This window comes from Miscanthus floridulus, unplaced genomic scaffold (genome assembly GCF_019320115.1).
Source record: "Miscanthus floridulus cultivar M001 unplaced genomic scaffold, ASM1932011v1 os_2217_3_4, whole genome shotgun sequence".
Lineage (NCBI taxonomy): Eukaryota > Viridiplantae > Streptophyta > Magnoliopsida > Poales > Poaceae > Miscanthus > Miscanthus floridulus.
The window spans coordinates 4,167-25,522 of NW_027098166.1; the positions used below are offsets into that span (position 1 = coordinate 4,167).

Sequence of the window (21,356 nt, forward strand, 5' to 3'; positions counted from 1 at the left end):
AGCATAATACATGGTGCTCGGGGACTAGATGTGGGGGTATTAACCCCTATACCCTTACGGCTAGGCTTGGGCCGGCCTGGATCAGTGGGTTCGGTCCACCAAAAGACGATGCGCGGCCCGGCCAACCTGTTCGGAGTCCCACGTAAGGAGTCAAAATAGATTTGGCGACCAAGCAAGATCCTGGTCGGTTAGAATAGGAATCCTTATCCGGCCATGTATGGCAATTGTAACTGGCTAGGATTAGTTTTCAGATCTGTAACCTTGCCTTCAGACTATATAAGGCGGGTAGGGGACCCCTCTAAAAAACATCTCTCATTGACATACAGCAATACAATCAGACGCAGGACGTAGGTATTACGCCTTCTTGGCGGCCGAACCTGGATAAAACCTCGTGTCTGCCTTGCGTCACCGTCTTGTTTGTGGCTTGTGCATCTGTCTGTCGACAATCTACTACCTTGGGCATACCCCTAGGTAGATTGCCGACCATATTTTGTCAATAGCCACCAAGGCCATGGGCCTTGCCTCTCTGACCCTCGAAGGTTGGCTCCGCCTCGGTGGGCGCTACGGTCGTGGGCCCCGCCTTGTCCGACCCCCGAGGGTTGGCTCCGCCTCGCCCGACGTCTATGACGACATTACAACAACATGCAACTCCTAGGCCAGTCTAGATACCTAATGACAAGCCAAAAGAGCAATCCAGTCCCTGATCGAAGGGCCGGGCCAAGGAGGGGACAATGCTCACTTTCAACTCCGACCTGCTTTTCTGACCGGGAATACGTCAAACCTCTGCTTACAGCTCTTCTCTGACCGACACAGTCAAAGCCGACTGAGTAAGGACCCAGGAATTAGGCAGAGCAGATAAGGCAAGGTGCTCAAGTCAACCGCAATACCAAGGACCATACCCTACAGAATTTTTTTCATTTTAACACTTTTTGTAAACTAATTCTAAATCTAACATTGTCTATTTTTTATTTTCAAAAGTAACACTTTTGGTCACGCCTATTGCCATGGCGTGGCCAAAGACCTGTGTCGCACCATGCATGGTGGCACGGTAGGGGGCTAACGTGGTGATGACCGGACCGACTGACCATTGACGTGGCGAGGCCTACCGCGCCACCGATCTTGGTGCGACAGTGTCGCGCCCTGATCCGTGGCGCGGCAGAGCCATATAAAAACCCCACGGCCAGTCCCGCCTACCCGCCCACCTGCGCTTGGCCACCATGCTCATGTCCGCCCACGCCAGCCTACCGCCGAGCACGCCGGCGGCCGCGCCACGAACGCCTGCATGGCACGGCTGCCGCGCCTGCACGCTAGCGCGCTACCGCTTCTGGCCATGCACGGCGGCTGCCCGTCGCGCCCGCCGAGGCCAGCGCCGGCACCTCCCGACCTAGTCTAGCGCGCCACCACCGCGAGGATGAGCGCCGCTGCCGTGAGGTACTCCCCTAGTGTAGTTAGTATAGTTATTAAAGTTAGTATAATTAGTAAAGTATAGTTAGTATAGTTAGTTAGTTTAGTTAGTATAGGTAATATAGTAAGTTAGTATAGATAGTAAAGTTAGGTAGTTTAGTTAGTACATTTATTGAGTCTATTTATACATTGGATTTAGTCTAATTAGTTGTTATATTTTATAGATGTTAATATTAGATTAGTTAGTATAGTTATAGTTAGAATAGGTATTAATATTACTATGGACACTACATACGATGATTTTGATGACTTGATGAAGTTTCTGAAAATGCTTTTGTAGATGGATTGTTGTGTTAGGGTTTTATACGGAGGAAGTGTTAGGAGAGAAGATGGTATATTTGAGGATATGGAAGAAGAATTGGAATGATTTGATGAACCTTCTAGCTTCAACGACCTTTGTGTCTGTTTGAATGCAAAGTTTGGCGGTGATTTCATACTAAAGGGGAGGTTTGATACTGGGAAGACTAGGACACACTATGTCCTCATGCCTTTGTGCGACCCTACTCACTGGTCCTGCTACACTAGGGTGCTCCAAGGTTCCAATGTGCCCATGCCTGAGGTGGTGGTGGAGAATGGGTACAGGATGCAGGTTGTTCAGGATGGCTCGTCCATTGATGGTTTTGGAGGCAATGAACAAGAATTAGGGGTCAAAGGGGAAGCAACTCAGGATAACATAGATTTGGATGATCAGTTGACGCATGAGCAGTTTCATTCAACTGCAGTCTGTAGTAGGGTGTATAAGCAATGACTTTGATGTGAATGAGTTTGAACGGGAAGATGAGGAGCAGGAGGAGGAGGACAGGATCGGTGATGTAGTTAGCAGTGATTCAGATGATTTTGATAATGACCAAGGAGGTACAGATGCTATGCCAACACCGGCTAATGCCATGCTAGTAATGGTTCATACTATGCCATTACCAGTACCAACTGAGGTTTTTCATGGTGTCTAGGCTTAGGGTAGACTAGTCACAGATTTGACAGTAGATGATACCCCCTATGATTCATGGGCCAGAATTAGCGAAGCGCAGCAGTATGTTCCACCACCACCTTACATAATGACTGAGCTTGAGCAACTAAGGTTGATAAATGTACCTTTCAGGGGCGTTCCAAACTATAGAGATGTCAGCATGATAGATATGACAGTTTGTGACACCGGTCTCTAGATATGTAGGAAATCATTGTATGACCATGAGAAAGAAGCCCTTAGGAAGAGGATGATATTCAATACAATGTTAGAGATAAAGCTCTTCCTTTAGGACTATATTGTGTATCACCATAGGCCGTACACCATCACTCATTTGGACCAGGAGTTGAGGTACCACATGATATGCAAAAATAGTTGTATGTGGAGGTTAAATGCACGAAAGAGATAGAGTGATGGCAAGTGAAGGATAACTAAAGTTGTCGAACCCCACATTTGCCTAAACAATAGGGGAAAGGAAAAATCAGCAACAGCTCACTGCACGTTACCTAGCCCATCATATATTAGGGCTTGTTGATGACAATAACGACATTTCGGTGTCTTCTTTACAACAATCCATATCTGGCTTCGTTAAGTACGATGTGAAGTATGGAAAGGCTTGGCGTGCTAAGCAAATTGCCCTGGCAATTCGATGGAGTAGTTGGGAGGAAGCATACAACAGGGTGCCCCACATCTTATGTGCAATGCATTACTACAACCCTGACTTGAAATGGTTTGTGGACACCGAAGGGATGTGTTTTCGGGGCCCATTGAGGCATGTCCTTTATCGTGTGTTCTGGTCGTTCGTGCAAACGTAACATGCATTCCAGTTTTATCGGTCAGTCGTACTTGTTGATGGCACTTTCTTGACAGGAAAGTACAGGGGCACCTTGATGATGGCTACTGCTATTGATCCTGAGGACCAGTGGGCTATGGCGCGACAGAACTAGTGGGCTATGACGTTGTATTCAAAATAATTTCACTCGATTATGTTCGTTTTAGAAATTCCCGACGCATGATACAAACAGATGGGATCACTTAAGATCGACCATGGGTAATCCAAGGACATGATACATGGGTACAATACATCAATAGTTCAAATGGAATATAAGACACCACAATGTAATTTGTAGTACATAGCTACATTGATCATTAATAACGCATGGAACTAACAGAAGGCGTAATCATAAACCCTCACTTAGAAACATACTGAGCAAGCAACTCGTCGTCCGAGTACTAATCCTCAACCACAACTCTATTGCTATGGCTAGGCTCACCTACATTGCCTTGATCTGCCTTTCGCCTGTAGTAAATGACCTCCGCTTCATCAGCGGCCTCTACGGCCTGAGTGAAGAACGCGTCGTCATCCTCCTCCACCTGTAAGCCCGCCTCTACTAAAGCTATGAGCTCGCTCAGTCTGCCAGTGTCGTCCTCAACCTCCTCCGCCTGCAAGCCCACCTCTGTTAGAGTGATGAGCTCGCTCAGTCTACCAGTGTCGTCTTCAGCCTCCTCCGCCTCATCAGACAACACAATCGGTGATTCAACAGTACGACCAGCTCGCTTTCTATGCTCATCTAACTTCTTTTCCTTGTACCTTGCATGAGCCACCTCTGCAACATGTTCCTCGCTACATCCAATCCCTTCATGTATAAAATGCAATCAGTTAGCAACGTGATTATATTACATTTAAAATCAGGCAACGAAAAATAGCCTTTCAAGCTCTCACTGACACATAATGCAACAACATGCTCGTTCAATACCTGGATCTGTACTCTTGTCTCCTCCCTTGCCTCCTTCCTTGTCCTCTCCTCCTCTAACATGATCCGTCTCTCAAATCCCCATTTGTCAAGCTCAACATCGATCGGGTTACAAATACTGCGTTGTTTAGCAAACTCACGCATCTTGTCTTTATGATGTTTAACGAATAGGTTGACGTAGTTAGGTCCATATCCCCTCTTCTGTGCAATTACTTTCTTCCTCTTCAGTTCATCCAAGAACTTAGCTTGACCATCATAACATTCCCACCTGTATTTTCTAGTGCTCTGTTTAAATAAAAAATTATATCATATATGTCTTAACAAAAGAAAGAAAATACGATTTCATGGTTACCACAAAAATAACGAACCTCATCATAGTCAACCATATGGCCACAATAATGGCCTATTCCAAGCTCCAAAGGGACTAGACCATAGTTGGATTTAACACCACATTCGCACTTGACTGGAGGTGCTTTATAAATTAACCTTTCTTTCTTCTTTTGCTTTATCTTTGAAGGTTTTTCAGGCCATTGGTTCTTAGGACCATAGAACCACTCCTTGAAACGACACTTCACCATTGAAAATACCTAAATAAGGTGTCATTAGTACATGAACACATATAGCTCAACATTTCAATACATACACTTTGCACTTACTGCATGCTTGTTTGGACACACAAAATCCAACGTATTCTCAGGGTTTATCATAGCTCGATCTCTACAATTGCACAAAAAGAGGTTCCTCGAGTCGTCTAACTGCGGCTAAGTGCTTCTCCTTAGCCGACATTGGAGGGGGTTAGGGGGAGGTGGAACCCACCGCTCGAATTGCTCTCGTGGATGTCGCCCTCTCCACCAATCGTCGAAATGGAGGTACCTGGGGTCAAACTTGTCTGCACCGTCGATCCACTGAAAAAGCACCTCTCATGGGTCTACACAACAAAATTCCAATAAAATCTTATTAACCTAGTAATACAAATGAAGAAAAAAAACATACGAAAACAATTACTTACATTAAAACGACTGCATATGTAGAAGCAATGAGCCGTTGTGTCGGGATGTCTCAATTGAAACACGTCGGTTGGACGACCACAGTCACAGTTAGGGATAGGGAGTTCAGGATGGATGGGGGCATCTTTGCTAGACTCGTCGGGGTATAATTCTCTAGAACGACCCCGTTTTCACCACAACTGCTCTCGAAACATGTCTTCCATCTAATAAAATGGTTTAAATTAAACATCAATCAAAACAACGCAAATTAGTGTAAAATATAATCATTTGCATTGCAACTTAAATAATATAACCAACACTTATAACAACAAATATATACATGGTAAACAAACTTCTAACTAAATAATTAACCTTCAAACCGTAGCCCATAGTTTCCAAACATAATTTTCCTCCTAACCTTAACTCTCATTCATAATATTCCTATCCACTATTTAAACAAAAATAAAAAGTATATCGTTACCTTGAACAAGAACGATGAGGGAGGGAGGCGGCCGAGGAATGGAAGGGAAGGGAGGGAGGCGGCAACGGAGGGCCAGGCGGGACGCGGGCGGGCGGCTAGGCGGGCCTGGCCGCGGTGTTTTTATACGGCTCTGCCACGCCACGGACCAGGGCGCGGCATTGCTGCGCCAAGATCGGTGGCGCGGCAGGCCTCGCCACGTCAACGGTCAGCTGGTCTGGTTGTTGCCACGTCAGCCTCCTACCACGCCACCATGCATGGCGCGGCACAGGCCTTTGGCCGTGCCATAGCAATAGGTGCGACCAAAAGTGTTAGTTTTGAAAATAAAAAACAGACAACGTTAGATTTAGAATTAGTTTACAAAAAGTGTTAAAATTAAAAAAAATTCCACACCTACAGGACAGTATTGCCAGGCCATGCCGGAAGGGTGCTTTGCAACCTTCCAGGCATGACAGAGCCCAAACTGTGTTGTAGGCGTCGACATTTGCCTTACAGTGTTGTGGACGTCGTCATTTGTCCTCGGACGTAGATCCTTACGGAAGCTCACGACAACCACTACGGTCCAGAAAAGTGTGACCCAAGATCAAACTTCTAGAGTCGTGCAGGGAGCGGTCACATCTCAGCACGCCCCGTCCCCGCGACATGTCATTCTAGGGAACTCACATCGCCCATAGTGACGAGCGCGTGGTCACTGTGCTGCATGCTCTCTGTATGGCCGCTGATCAGCACGCTGGTTCGTCACACCGCACGTCGAGGTGGAGTGAGACGTGACGACCTACTGACAATGCCAGGACATGGCATTGTCAGCGGACAGGATTCCAACGTGGCCCTGTCATGGTCAGCAGATAGGCGCTCGACATGGGGCTATCCCTGTCACCACCTGCCATGTCGGTAGGGCCCGCACGGAGGAAAAGGAAGATCCGACGACCCTGAAGGACTTCCTTTGTCTCTCGTTTTTCTCTTTTCTCTCATCTGTAACCCATGCTCTCCCTTGACCTATAAAAGAGAAAGCAGGGCACCCCACTAAGGGGCATCAATTCACAACATCGCACATCACACTGCATCACAGCAGAACCACTAGCATCAAACCTCGAACACATAGCTGAGCAGTGACCGAGCTCTCGGTACCCATTCGCTCTTTCCATTAGAGCCTTGGGACATGTTCCTCTCTCGTCCGTTTGTAACCCCTACTACGAACTTTTCAGTGCTAATAACACGAGCATCAGCCACGAACTGGACGTAGGGACATTCTGCCCGAATCAGTATAAACCTTGTGTCTTTTTTAGCACATCATCCGGGCCAGACGTGCAATAATACAAATTTACTCGTTGGTGTTTACTCGAAACACCGACACACACCCTGCTATGTTGCTGTTTGGTTGCTTATTCAAATTTGGCTTGCCACAGATTTTTGTACAAACTCCTAGTAGCATTTTTCGCCACATATGTGGCGTGGGTGTTTGCCACCACAGTCTCTGGCACTGCCATAAACTCTGGCGCTCGGCGTGGTTTGTTGTGGGCCTTCGTAGCTAAGGGCTTGTATGGTTCATTGCCCAACACCGCCAAAGCCCGCCGCACCTCCCACGCCTCACTTCAGTTAGTGTTTGCTTTGTTTCCGTAGTTCTGGCGCCGCCGCAACTTATTAGCATGCATGCAAGCTATTTTTAGACAAACACGCCAAATGTGTGGCAGCCGATTTGGTCGCCCAACTTTCGGCGCAGCCGCATGCTGGACGTGGCGTCCCTAGGCGTCGTCCAAACATGCCCTAACATTCTCGGACTTCGTTCTGTGATCCTGCAACTCCTGCTTCCACTTGTTTTGCTAGTTTGTGCTTCCTTGATAACAACCAGCCAATGGATTGAGCTCCATAATCAGCCCATGGATCCAACTAGGGTCAGTATTGGAGTAAAATTTCCTTTAGCAAGTGCGGATTTGGATTGGATTTAGCAAAATTTTCTCTATAAAGAGTTTTGTTCTTATATCTTTCTTCTCCTCGGCTTGCTGAATCTTGGTTGAAACTAGCTGAAAAACACTGTTCTGACTGAAAAAATAAGCCGAACGGGCCAGTCTGTATACTTGATCAAGCTCTTGTCAGTTGTAAGTTGTGACTTGTGAAGCCTGAAGCCTGGAAGCGTTGCCGCGAGTTTCAGGCTTTCAGCGATACCAGCCGTGCGAAACGGCGTGCTAGACCCACCGAAAAAGGCACCATTTGACCTTCGCATTGTTGTGAGAGAAAAACACTGTTCCGGCTGAAAAAATAAGCTGAACGGGCCCGTCTGTATACTTGATCAAGCTCTTGTCAGTTGTAAGTTGTGACTTGTGAAGCCTGAAGCCTGGAAGCGTCGCCACGAGTTTTAGGCTTTCAGCGATACCAGCCATGCGAAACGGCGTGCTAGACCCACCGAAAAAAGGCACCATTTGACCTTCGCAAAATCCATTTCGACTTGGGTCCAGTTTAGTTTGCAAAATTTTTCACATTCCCCGTCACATCGAATCTTTGGACGCATGCATGAAGCATTAAATATAAATAAAAAATAAAACTAATTACACAGTTTAGACGAAATCCACGAGACGAATCTTTTAAGCCTAGTTAGACTTTGATTGGACACTATTTACCAAATACCAACAAAAATACTACAGTAGCCATTTTGAAAAAAAAAATTCATCTAAACACGGCCTTGAAGGCACCGTGGGGGACGGCGACTAGTCCACCCTCCGTCCCTTCCCCTCCAGCAACTCCAATCCGCGCACAAGGCAACAAGAAAATCCCCATCCAGTTCCAAACCCCAACTCAAATGCTCGCTTGGACTGCCACCGCCTCCTTCACTTCGTCCCACTCCCATCCTTATCGCCCCACCTCCGCGCGCCCCCGCCTACGTCCGGTCCTCGCGATGGCGGGCTCCGACGATCCCCGCGCAGCGCCCGCCAGGTCGGTCGCCGTCGTCGGCGCCGGGGTCAGGTGAGCGAGCGCTCTTTCCCTCTCCGAGCCTCGGGTGTGAGAGGGTTTTGGTGCGTGTTTGTGCCTTTGAGGCGTTTGATGAAATGGTGGTGGCCTGGTGGGGTGCTCTGTGCCTTTGTGCAGCGGGCTCGCGGCGGCCTACAGGCTGAGGAAGAGCGGCGTGAACGTGACGGTGTTCGAAGCGGCCGACAGGGCGGGAGGAAAGATACGGACCAATTCGGAGGGCGGGTTTCTCTGGGATGAAGGAGCTAACACCATGGTGAGAGCATTTCGGTTCTGCTTACAATTTCATGGCTTCAGTTGTGCCATTCTGCATAGCTGCTTGCATCCGCGTGACTTTGATTGTGCCATTAGGCAGTAGTCAGTAAGATGACCCAATTGAACAACCTCCTTGTTTTGTGTGTAGATTGGTTATAAGGCCAGCAGCAGTGGCGGAGATGGCAAAAATCTGCGCTTAGGGCCAGTATCTAAGTGCCTAAGAAATCTATAATAGACCCACATACCGATAGTTCACAAAAGCAATGGATAGAATACATAATTTAGAAGATATCTCAATTCTCAATTCAACTCACGTTTATGCAACAAACGTGATAAAAATATGATGTTGTACAAAATAAGTATCTAATTATTTTCCATTATTTGATTCATCCATGCTTATCATATCATCTACATTAGCAAGTGAACTTGAACCTATACACGAAAGTTTGAACATTTAAAATCAGTAGGGGATGTAATATAAAACAAAATTTATTAGTGAACAAAAATAGATAACAGGGAACATAACATACTGGAGAATAAAATGGAGTATTGGTTCTTTTCATTGTGTAATTCTAGTAGAAGTCTACACTCTACAAATTGCAGCATAAATAACTCATGAATTCAATCTGTTCAATTGAAAATTTGAAATAGAGAGGATTGGACCTGAACGTAGAGTTTGTCTAATTGGGGAAATCAGGAGGAAATGAGGAATGAAACACTGCCTTCATTACTTGTTTGGCTTCCACCTGCGGCATCGCACACCAGCAGTACAGCACCGGGAGACCACCTCTGTGCATCTCCTGCACTGCTGGACCAGGCGACCGGCACCACAGGACCCATTCGTTTGCAGCCTCACTGGGCATCGGTGGAGCTGGTGTCTAGGTCTGGCCTCTAGGTGCTGTGTCCAGGTTTGGGCTGGCACTATTAATGGTCCAGCCACGTCGCCGCTAGGGTTAGTTAACGCCCGGCTAGTGGGAGTGGCCGAGGGAGGGTGTGTGAGAGCCGAGCAAGTGGGCGGTGGGCAATTTTTCGATGCAAGGCCGTCAGGCCGACATGCACCTGGGCGAACCACGACCGGCCTATCTGCTTGAATTAGCATGTGACTTGATGACTCAGCTTATAACTGATGGACTTCTATTGCTATGCTAGGCCACACCTCAGACCAATTTATAGGAAACCTGACCATGGTTTTTGAGGCGTCGCCTAGGCGTTGAGGCATACCCGAGGCACTGTAGGACGACACAGGGTTTTAGTTACGCGACATCACCTAGCCGTCCAGGCATACCCCCAGCGCCACAGGATGCCACAATGCCTCAAAAACCATGAACCTGACTAGGCCTAGAATTAATGAGGGTATAGGAGAGGTTTTGGGCCCACACCTAGGGCCAGCGTGTATCCACCCATGGCTAGCAGATTAGTTGATGAGGTTACTTGATTTTTTGCCTGCAGACAGAAGCTGAATTGGAGGCCAGTAGACTGATTGATGATCTTGGTCTACAAGACAAACAGCAGTATGTATGTGCAAGTGTTGCCCACGAAGCATTCCTTGTTTTTTAATGATGTTTTTTATCTGTTTCCATTTCATTTAGCTGATGGTTCAATATCTGTTTTAGCCTAACTCCCAACACAAGCGTTACATTGTCAAAGATGGAGCACCAGCACTGGTAAAAGGGCTTTGATGTAATCATGCTTGTCTCTCTTTTCTTCAAGTATTCTGCCTCACCTTTGAATATCCTGCCTTTTGGTCTCATAAGATTCCTTCGGATCCCATTTCGCTAATGAAAAGCAGTGTTCTTTCTACAAAATCAAAGGTATGTTCAGTCATTGAGTACAAACTGTTGACTAACAAAATATCATAACATTGCTAGTATCCATGCTTACCACCATGAATTGAAGTAGTTACTTTAAGTTAACTACTTGATAAATTCTTATATTCCTCCGTTTTTTTCTTCAAGCTATGCATTTATAATTTTTGGTGCTTGTTAGTCGCTGAATTCTCACTCTTGGTAGTAGGAGAATTCTTACTCTCATCGAGAGAGGATGACACTAGGAGTTGGGGCAATTTTCTTGTCTATTTCTCACACAAGCTCACACAAATGCCATACCAACCAAGATGCTAGCCAGCCAAGCATATGCCAAGATGCTAGTCTAAGATGCTAGTCTAAGATGCTAATATGCTGTCCTAGCTAAGATGCTGTCCTCTAGTCTAAGATGCTGTCCTCTAAGATGCTGTCCTCTAGTCTAAGATGCTGTCCTCTAGTCTAAGATGCTGTCCTCTAAGATGCTGTCCTCTAGTCTAAGATGCTGTCCTAAAAAACAGAAAAACAGCCACAAGGACCATGACCATGTGAGCATCATAGCCCCACAAAGACCAGCCACACATGAGACTTATCCATCATTCTCCCCCTAAGTCTTGTGCGTCGTCTTGTGGGAGAGTTGAACCATCCCGGTCCTGGAGCAGAGCTCAAGGAACTTGATCCTCCCAAGGGGCTTGGTGAGCAGGTCCGCAAGCTGGTCCTTGGTGTTGATGTAGCTCGCCTTGATGCTCCCTTCCTCCAAACAGCCTCGGATGAAGTGGTACCTCACCCGGATGTGCTTGCTGCGTTCGTGGAACACGGGGTTCTTTGCCAGGGCCAGAGCGGACTTGCTGTCCACCCTGAGCTCCACCGCTCTGGTGTCTCTGCCGAGGAGATCACCAAGCAGTCGAGCGAGCCAGAGCGCCTGAGTCGAAGCGGTGGAGGCCGCTATGTACTCGGCCTCGCAGCTGGACAGGGCCACCACCTGCTGCTTGACCGACTGCCAGCTAATGAGGCACTTGCCGAGGAAGAAGAGGATCCCGCTCGTGCTCTTGCTGGTGTCGATGTCGCCGGCGTGGTCGCTGTCGCTGTACCCGACGAAGTGTGCCGCCCCAGGGCACCTCGGGTAGTAGAGGCCGTGGTCGAGAGTCCCCGCAACGTAGCGGATGATCCTCTTCACAGCCTGCTGGTGCTCCGTCGTCGGTCGCTGCATGAACCGACTAACGTAGCCGACGGAGAATGCCAAGTCCGGCCGTGTGTGGGCGAGGTAGCGAAGGCTCCCCACAAGACGCCGGTACTGCGTAGCGTCCACCTCCTCCGTCGTGCTGTCGCGGCTCAGCTTCAGCCTCTCCATCGGAGTGAGAGCTGGGTTGCAGTCGGTGAGCCCAGCTAGCTCAACGACGCGCTTGGCGTAGGCGGTCTGTCGAAGCGTGATCCCAGAGTCATCCTGGTGTACCTCGATTCCCAGGTAGAAGGAGAGAGGCCCCAGGTCACTCATCTGGAAGGTGGCCTTCATCTCTTCCTTGAATGCCGCCACCTCCGCATCCTTGGTGCCGGTGATCACCAAGTCGTCGACGTAGACACCCACCAGCAGGGCATTACCTCCATTGCCCCGTCGGTAGATGGCCGCCTCGTGCGGGCTTTGCTCGAAGCCCATCCCCTTTAGCGTGGAATCCAGCTTGGCATTCCACGCCCTCGGTGCCTGCCGCAAGCCATAGAGGGCCTTGCGCAGGCGGAGCACCTTGCCCTCCTTGCCGGGGATCGCAAATCCCGGCGGCTGGTGCACGTAGACCTCCTCCTTCAAGTCGCCGTTAAGGAACGCCGACTTGACGTCCATGTGATGAACACGCCAGCCCTCCTGGGCAGCTAGCGCAAGGAGGAGTCGCACGGACTCCATCCGTGCCACGGGAGCAAAGGCGTCGTCGAAGTCGACCCCCTCCTGCTGCACGAAACCTCGTGCCACCAAGCGAGCCTTGTGCTTGACGATGGCACCGGCTTCATCCCTCTTCAGCTTGTACACCCACTTAAGGGTGATCGCGCGATGACCACGAGGAAGGTCAGCAAGCTCCCAGGTGCGGTTCTTCTCAACCGCATCCATCTCCAACTGCATCGCGGCGCGCCATGCCGCGTGTCTCTCGGCCTCTGCGAACGACCGAGGCTCGCCGTCGTCACACGCAAGGTGCAACTGCGCCTCCAGGTCCTCCAGGTCGTGAGGCACCAGTCCCGGCACCGGCTGGTCGCCGAGAAGGTTCTCCACCGTACGGTACCGCAACGGCTCACCGTCGTGGTACGCGTCGACGCGCTCCTCGTCGTGAGAGAGCGGAGTAGCGAGCTCAACCGGGCCGTGCTCGACACGAGCTGGTGGTGGAGTAGACGTGCCCGGAGTGGTGCCTGTCGGTGCTGGAGTGCGTGGCGTTGCCGGCTGTGGTGGAGCCGGCGAAGAGCTCATCGCAGCCGAGGTCCTGGCTGGAGAGCGTGGTGCTGTCGGAGTAGCAGGTGCCGGGGTCGGTGGAGGCTCGGAGACTGGGGTAGACGCGCTTGCCGAAGAAGAACTGCCTACTCCCCCAGTTCCCTCGAAGTGGACGTACTCGACAGTGAAGTCGTCGTACGTCGGAGCTGAGCCGTCGTCCACTGCCTTGTCCCACGCCCATCCTCGCCCTTCGTCGAACACAATGTCGCGCGCCGTGCGCACACGCTGTGTCTTCGGGTCGAGGATGCGGTAGGCCTTCGAGCCCTCCGCGTAGCCGCTGAACACTCCCGGAGTGCTCCTGTCGTCGAGCTTGCTGATGTGGCCAAGCTCCTTGGCGAATGCGAGGCAGCCAAAGACCCGCAAGTGGGAGACCGCCGGCTTGCGCCCATGCCAAGCCTCGTACGGCGTCCTGCCGTCGAGCGCCTTGGTAGGCGAGCGGTTGAGGATGTAGACGGCCGTCACCACCGCCTCTCCCCAGAAGATAGCCGGCATCCCCCTCTGCTTGAGGAGGGCCCAAGCCATCCCCACAACCGTCTGGTTGCGCCGCTCGACGACGCCGTTCTGCTGCGGGCTGTACGGCGCGGAGTAGTGGCGCTGAATGCCCTCGTCAGCGCAGTACGACGCGAATTCAGCCGCCGTGAATTCGCCGCCGTTGTCGGTGCGCAGCACGCGCAGCTTGCGGCCGCACTCCGCCTCCGCAGCAGCCTGCGCGCGTCTGATGGCGTCCGCAGCCTCTCCCTTACTGCCGAGGACCATCACCCACATGTAGCGGGAGAGGTCGTCAACGAGCAGCAGGAAGTAGCGTCGTCCTCCCGGTGTGGCCGGTGTCACCGGGCCACAAAAGTCCCCGTGCACGAGCTCGAGCCTCTCCTTGGCTCGAAAGCTCGCCCGCTGGGGAAAGGGGAGTCGCCTCTGCTTCGTCAACACGCAGACGTCGCAGAGCTGCTCCACATGGTCGAGGCACGGCAGGCCTCGCACCATCTCCGTGGCACTGAGCCGCTTCAGGGCCTCAAAGTGAAGGTGCCCGAAACGCTCGTGCCACTGCCACGCCTCGTCGTCCCGACGAGCAGCGAGACAGAGGGGTTGTGCCACCTGCACGTTAAGGACGTAGAGTCGATTTGCGCTTCTGGATACCTTGGCAAGAAGGCGACGGCGACGATCCCAAATCCTCATGACTCCGTCCTCAACCACCACGCGCGAACCGTTCTCATCCAGCTGTCCCAAGCTGATGATGGAGTTCCTCAACGCGGGGATGTAGTAGACTCCGGTGAGCAGCCTGTGCTCACCAGACACGGCGGTGAAGATGATGGAGCCGACGCCCTTGATCTCCACGCCGGAGGCATCCCCAAACTTGACGGAGCCTCGGACGCTAGAGTCAAGCTCGGTGAAGAACTCCCGTCGACCGGTCATGTGATGGGTGGCGCCGGTGTCGAGGCACCACCCGTCAGTCTTGTCGTTGCCGGAGCTGTCGCCGAGGAGGGCGTGTGCTTTTGGCTCGTCAAGGTGGAGGAGAGCCGCTGCGGCCGGTGCCGCTGGAGGTAGCTCGATGCTGGCATGTGCCATGAACAGAGCCGGCTCCTCCTCCGCCTGTGCGACGTGGGCCTGGCCGCGTCGTGGCTGTCGACAGTCCTTGGCCCAATGGCCAAGCTGGCCGCAGTTGCGGCAGGTGTCGTCTCGTGCCGGCTTGTGCCTGCCGGCGGCGCCGCCCTGGGCGCCTCCGCGGGCATCACCCTCGGCACGTCCTCGCGCCCCGGCCTGGGCGTCTCTGCGCGCCTTGCGCGGCTTGCCACGCTTGCGGCCGCCTGTCGCGGAAGAAGGCTCCCCCTTCCTCCGGTCACATTGGCTGGCAAGCCACTGCTCCCGAGTGAGAAGGAGCTTCCCGCCAGTGGTGATGGGCCCCGAGAGGGACTGTGGCTCATCGCTGTCGACGACCTTGAGGCGACCTATCGCCTCCTCGATCGACATCGTGGAGAGATCCAGCAGAGACTCGATCGAGCGAGCCATCTGCTTGTACTTCTCGGGGACGCAGCGGAAGAGCTTTTCGACAGCTCTCTCCTCGCCGTAGGTGTCGTCGCCGAACTGCACCATCTTCTGCAACAGAGTATTGAGACGGAGAGCAAAGTCATCAACGTCCTCACCTGGCTTGAAGGCCAGGTTCTCCCACTCCTTGCGAAGTGCCTGCAGTGTGGACTTGCGGGCGCGGTCGCTGCCGATGCGTGCTGCAGCGATGGCGTCCCAAGCCTCCTTGGCAGTCCGCTTGCTGGTAAGCGAGAACTGCATCTCGGGCGGGACTGCAGCGATGAGAGCATCCAGCGCCCGTCGATCTAGGTCGTAGTCGACGTCGCCGTACCGGACTGCCTCCCACATGTGCCGCACCTGGAGCTTTACCCTCATCACCGCAGCCCACTCGACGTAGTTGGTCTTGGTGAGGGTAGGCCACCCACCGCCGGGACCGACGTCCCTGACAACAGCCTGGAGCCCGTGGTGACCACGGTACCGATCCGGGGAGAGAGAGCCATGCTGCCTGTGAAGGCCGCGCTCTCCATCGACCCGTCGGTACCGATCCGGGGAGAGAGAGCCACGCTGCCTGTGAAGGCCGCGCTCTCCATCGACCCGTCCGCCACCGTTGCCGTGCGCGCCTCCTCCAGGAGCGCGTCCGCGCCTGTCTGGGCTGCCGCCGCGCTCGTGGGCGTGCGCGGCCGCCCCAGGAGCGCCACCGCCGTGCGCGCCTCCTCCAGGAGCGCCGCCAGCGCGTCCGCGCCTGTCTGGGCTGCCGCCACGCTCGTGTACGTGCGCGGCTGTCCACTGCGCCGCCCGCGCTCGCGCTGCCTTCCTCTCTAGCAGCTCGAGGTCCGCGTCGGCGGTGTCGTCAGCGGAAATGGAGCTGCCGATGCTGCCGCGCAGAGCCTCGACCTCCGCCGCCGCCGCACGCGCTGCATTCGCCGCCGCCGCTGCTTCCGCCTCCGCTCTGGCTGCTGCCAGCTCCGCCGCTGCTAGCCTCGACGCCCTTGCCGCCGCTGCAGCGGTCTCTGCCGCCGCTCGCTCGCGTTCCTCTGCCGCGGCAAGTTCGGCCTCCTGCCGACGCCGCGTGCTCGAGGCGACCGAGCGCTGAGACTGCCCTGCGGACATGACGCGCTACCAGGGGGCTGCTGCGTGGGGAGAGGGCTGCTTCAGACGAGCTGGGAGAGGAGTGAACAGGAGCGGGCCGGAGGAGCTGCTGCTGCCAACAGCTGGGGCTGTTGTGGGGCTGGGAGAGAAGATGAGCAAGAGATGCTCAGGCTACAGGATAATACGGCTCTGATACCAGTTGTTAGTCGCTGAATTCTCACTCTTGGTAGTAGGAGAATTCTTACTCTCATCGAGAGAGGATGACACTAGGAGTTGGGGCAATTTTCTCGTCTATTTCTCACACAAGCTCACACAAATGCCATACCAACCTGAGGGGTTGGGGTTACATATTTATAGGCTGCTAGCCAGCCAAGCATATGCCAAGATGCTAGTCTAAGATGCTAATATGCTGTCCTAGCTAAGATGCTGTCCTCTAGTCTAAGATGCTGTCCTCTAAGATGCTGTCCTCTAGTCTAAGATGCTGTCCTAAAAAACAGAAAAACAGCCACAAGGACCATGACCATGTGAGCATCATAGCCCCACAAAGACCAGCCACACATGAGACTTATCCATCACTTATGTCATTTTGTTTTAACTGAATTATGTTTTATCTTTGGCTCTTTGCAGATTGAGTTATTTTTTGAACCATTTCTCTACAAGAAAGCTAACACAAGAAACTCTGGAAAAGTGTCTGATGAGCATTTGAGTGAGAGGTGAACCTTAATACTCTTCATGTCTTGCATTGATATGAAATTTAAAATTGCAATCATATATCAATATATCATACTAGTATTAGTTTCTTTAAGTAAGTCTTGAGCTATATATCTTATACCTATCGTTTCCTCACTATTCTCAAATTCTGAATATCAATATATCATGGTATCCCATATATTATACACCATTGCAATATTTTCTTTTGAATATGGAGATAATAGGTTATCATGTTTGAAAACGTTTGTAGTGTTGGGAGCTTCTTTGAACGCCACTTTGGAAGAGAAGTGAGTTATCTTTTCTGGAAGGAACTATGGATCAAGTGACTGAAAGTTAACAGCTTAAGTCAACATCAGAATGAGCCATGGCTAAGGCCTAAGAACATGTAAATTTCTTACAGGTTGTTGACTATCTTATTGATCCATTTGTAGCTGGAACAAGTGCAGGAGATCCAGAGTCACTATCTGTGAGTTGCTATGCTCTTTCCCTTTTTTTTTGGCGTTTATGGATTTTAGATATGCATGTTGCTTCGTGTTCTCACAGTAAATTGTTTATATAACTAATTATGCGTAACAGTACATGTGCCTGATTGTGTTTTTAGCGCAAAAAATCGTCAGCCTATATGATCAGTCTGATCAGATCATTAACGTCTATGTTGGTTTGAGCAATTGTTTGTTTTGTGCAGATTCGTCATGCATTCCCAGCATTGTGGAATTTGGAAAGAAAGTAATTTGCATGCCAATTTTCTTGCTTATTGCTTTAGTTTGTTTTTATTGCCTTTTCCAGTATAGTTGTCCTGTTCATATTCTTCCTTTTGCTATCTCGTTTCTTTCTGTGCATTCTTATGTTAACATCAGCATACTGTTGTACAATATTATCATATCAGTTTGAAACTGTTGTGATCTTTCAAGCCAGCATTTTATTATATTACCATCAATCTTAGTTTCTCATGTCTTTCTTTAAGTAGCTACTTTACCTTTTGATTTTCTGTTAAGAGTTTCATGAATTGGGCACCGGCAGATGAACACCTGTGGATGCTGCATTGTTGCTTCCTGTTTGCACCAGACTTGCCTTCCTTTTCTTTTTATCATCACCTAGTGCTATTTTTCCTTGAAATTTAAAATTCAGCACTCTGTTGTTACAGATATGGTTAGACCTTATTTTTTGTTCAATTATGTTCATTTACAATCTTTTTTTCTAACCATGTTGCTTCATGCTCCTGTGCTCCCAGGTATGGTTCAGTTATTGTTGGTGCCATCTTGTCTAAGCTAACAGCTAAAGGTGATCCAGTAAAGACAAGACCTGATTCATCAGAGAAAAGAAGGAATAGACGCGTGTCATTTTCATTTCATGGTGGAATGCAGGTATTCCTCCATTGTTTTTTCTCGATTAGAATCCCTTGATTGAAATCCTTTTATTTGTTTTATTACTATCAAAGATTTTGGTTAGGTGCCCTTAAAATTTTCATCAGCTCTAATAATTTTGTTGGTGCCAATTAGAAATGGTGAGTTCAGATTTCAGAACGTGCAAGTTCTTTGTTTGTTCAACTCAAGGACAATGAGTATCACTTCTTTAACAAGTCTCACAACCCATAAAAGCTGTAAGTGTGTGGTTATGGTTTACATCCATATCCAACTCAAGTGACCCTGTTACATCCTGCCAGGCTACCTTAATCATTGTTTGTAGAGTTGATACATGCTTATTAGCTTGCGAAGATATATGTGTTTTGAGCAAATAAAATGAAGTTAAAGTATGTCTTTTAGGCAAATGATAAGTTTTAGACATTGCAGATAGTTTGCATGGAAGCAATGATGAGTCCTGAATATACTCATCTATCATGAGAAATACACACAAATCTAGATTTTGATACTTACCTTGGCCCCTCATCCCTTACCCACTCTATGGAATGCATGTTAGCAGTACAATATAATACTGTCTGACATTTTATGTTGTTAGAGTTCCTATATGTTTTCTTTTTCTGGTTGAGTAAGTTTAAAAGTTCTGTGTTATTTCAGTCACTAATAAATGCACTTCGCAATGAAGTTGGAGATGATAATGTGAAGCTTGGTACAGAAGTGTTGTCATTGGCATGTACATTTGATGGAGTCCCTGCACCAGGCGGGTGGTCAATTTCTGTTGATTCGAAGGATGCTAGCGGCAAGGACCTTGCTAAAAACCAAACCTTTGATGCTGTTATAATGACAGTAAGAACTGCTAACCTGCATCTGCCTTTTAGAGTTTTGGTCTCTGGTCAACGATCTGGCAAATTAGTTGCCATTGATTTGTAGAGTTTACCAGTTTGGTAATTTTGTTCGCAGTCAGGCTTTTATCAACATCAACCAGAGTCATAAACAATAATATTTGCCTTTTTTATTTTTTACTTCAGGCTCCATTGTCAAATGTCCAGAGGATGAAGTTCACAAAAGGTGGAGCTCCCTTTGTTCTAGACTTTCTTCCTAAGGTCAGGTTAGGATCAACCTTTTAGGTTAAGAAACACAACAATTGACATTGTTGTTTTTGCAAGATATTATAGACAATTTTACAATCATGAGATGTCACTGCTTTCATTATCCACATTTCATTTTTAGTCTTTTTCAAATTATGCAGGTGGATTATCTACCACTATCTCTTATGGTGACCGCTTTTAAGAAGGAAGATGTCAAGAAACCTCTGGAAGGATTTGGGGTTTTAATACCTTACAAGGAACAGCAAAAACATGGTCTGAAAACCCTTGGTAGGTCAGCTCAGCCTTTTTTGGGCTCTTTTTAGTTTGCAGTTCTTGTTATTTTGAGCCATGAATTAAATGGCATAGAGCAGCTTGCCTCGTATTTCGCACTTTGGTTTGGTTGAGTACTCTGTTCCTCATCTTTACATGTGCCAATGTTTATCGTGTAGGGACTCTCTTCTCCTCAATGATGTTCCCAGATCGAGCTCCTGATGACCAATATTTATATACAACATTTGTTGGGGGTAGCCACAATAGAGATCTTGCTGGGGCTCCAACGTATAAATCTTATATTTGATGATTTATGTTGTTTCCTCATTTTTAAACTAGATCGTTCTGATAGTGTACTTATACAGGTCTATTCTGAAACAACTTGTGACCTCTGACCTTAAAAAACTCTTGGGCGTAGAGGGGCAACCGACTTTTGTCAAGTACGTACGTAAACTTACAGCTTCTAATTGTAGGTATTACTCATTTGCTATATGTTCTTTTCCTTTCTTGTACTGGTATTGCTGTCTGTCATCTTTTAGGGAGACTAAGGTTTGTGCAAATCTTTGGACCACATGGTCATGTTTTTTCTGTTTTTATTTTTTTGGTGGTACTCAGGCATATATACTGGGGAAATGCTTTTCCTTTGTATGGCCATGATTACAATTCTGTATTGGAAGCTATAGAAAAGATGGAGAAAAATCTTCCAGGGTTCTTCTACGCAGGTAAGCCACTAAATGCACTCTTGTTTAAAACAAATGTTAGATATATGGACTATGCCCCTTGTTTACTGCCTTACTGATTACCACAACATATGTGCAAAATCTAGTCAATCAGCTATGATTTTATGATGTCCCATGACAACTCGTTTTCCTTTTCTTCAGAAATGAGTTCTCTTACAAAACAAAACATATAATTAATAATTTTATAATAGTTAGTGAACCATAGTAGTAACCCCAAATTTCGGTGTTATAAGTTGAAAAGTTTAATTGGACTTTATTTTCTTGTAGGAAATAACAAGGATGGGCTTGCTGTTGGGAGTGTTATAGCTTCAGGAAGCAAGGCTGCTGACCTTGCGATCTCATATCTTGAATCTCACACCAAGCATAATAATGCACATTGAAAGCATCTGACCTATCCTCTAGCAGTTGCCGGCAAATTTTCTCAGTTCATGTACAATAGAGACCGTTGTGTTGCAGTCTCAGAACATCTTCGCTTCTTCAGGTATTAACCCTTTGTTAAACATCGACCAGAAATGTAGTCACATGTGTAAGTGGAAAAATGAGGTTAAAACTATTCTGGTGGCCGACATGCTCTTTTTCCCTCAAGTGGCCCATGACACTTGCTGTTGGAAATAAATTTAAATTTGTTGAATTGTTTGAGAATACATGTGTGACATGTAATATTTGCCTATTGTGATTTTAGCAGGAGTCTTTGCCAGATTATAGTTTACGTCTTTAGGTGCTCAAGGAGTAGCCCCATATATAATATTTATTGCTTACTGCTTTCCTTAAGCAATTTGTACCATAGCCATAGGCCATGCAACACCAAAAAAAAAAAAAAAAAAAAAAAAAAAAAAAAAAAAAAACCATACTTCATTGTGCCATTGTGGGTATTGCGTAGTAAAAACATACACTTGCGGTCATCAACAACCATTATCACTTTTATCAAACTCTACAGTAGCAAGTGGCTCAAT

The 21,356-nt window shown here is 48.8% G+C and overlaps 1 protein-coding gene across 2 annotated transcripts; it reads left to right on the plus strand.

Moving 5' to 3' along the window:
* Positions 1 to 8,361: 8,361 nt before the first annotated feature.
* LOC136534719 (protoporphyrinogen oxidase, mitochondrial-like) lies at positions 8,362 to 21,034 on the plus strand. 2 transcript variants are annotated; one of them, XM_066527099.1, is made up of 17 exons: positions 8,362 to 8,604; positions 8,728 to 8,863; positions 10,312 to 10,377; positions 10,476 to 10,526; positions 10,617 to 10,673; positions 16,864 to 16,949; positions 17,198 to 17,234; positions 17,348 to 17,413; positions 17,633 to 17,673; positions 18,179 to 18,311; positions 18,963 to 19,151; positions 19,334 to 19,408; positions 19,555 to 19,681; positions 19,843 to 19,951; positions 20,029 to 20,136; positions 20,279 to 20,385; positions 20,671 to 21,034. In XM_066527099.1, exons 1-17 carry the CDS (start codon positions 8,441 to 8,443, stop codon positions 20,781 to 20,783), a joined length of 1,665 nt encoding a protein of 554 aa, XP_066383196.1. In that variant the 5' UTR covers positions 8,362 to 8,440; the 3' UTR covers positions 20,784 to 21,034. The 2 variants fall into 2 exon arrangements, with proteins under 2 accessions (XP_066383196.1, XP_066383197.1); XM_066527100.1 differs by having other exon boundaries at positions 20,029 to 20,103.
* The last annotated feature ends 322 nt before the right edge of the window (positions 21,035 to 21,356 follow it).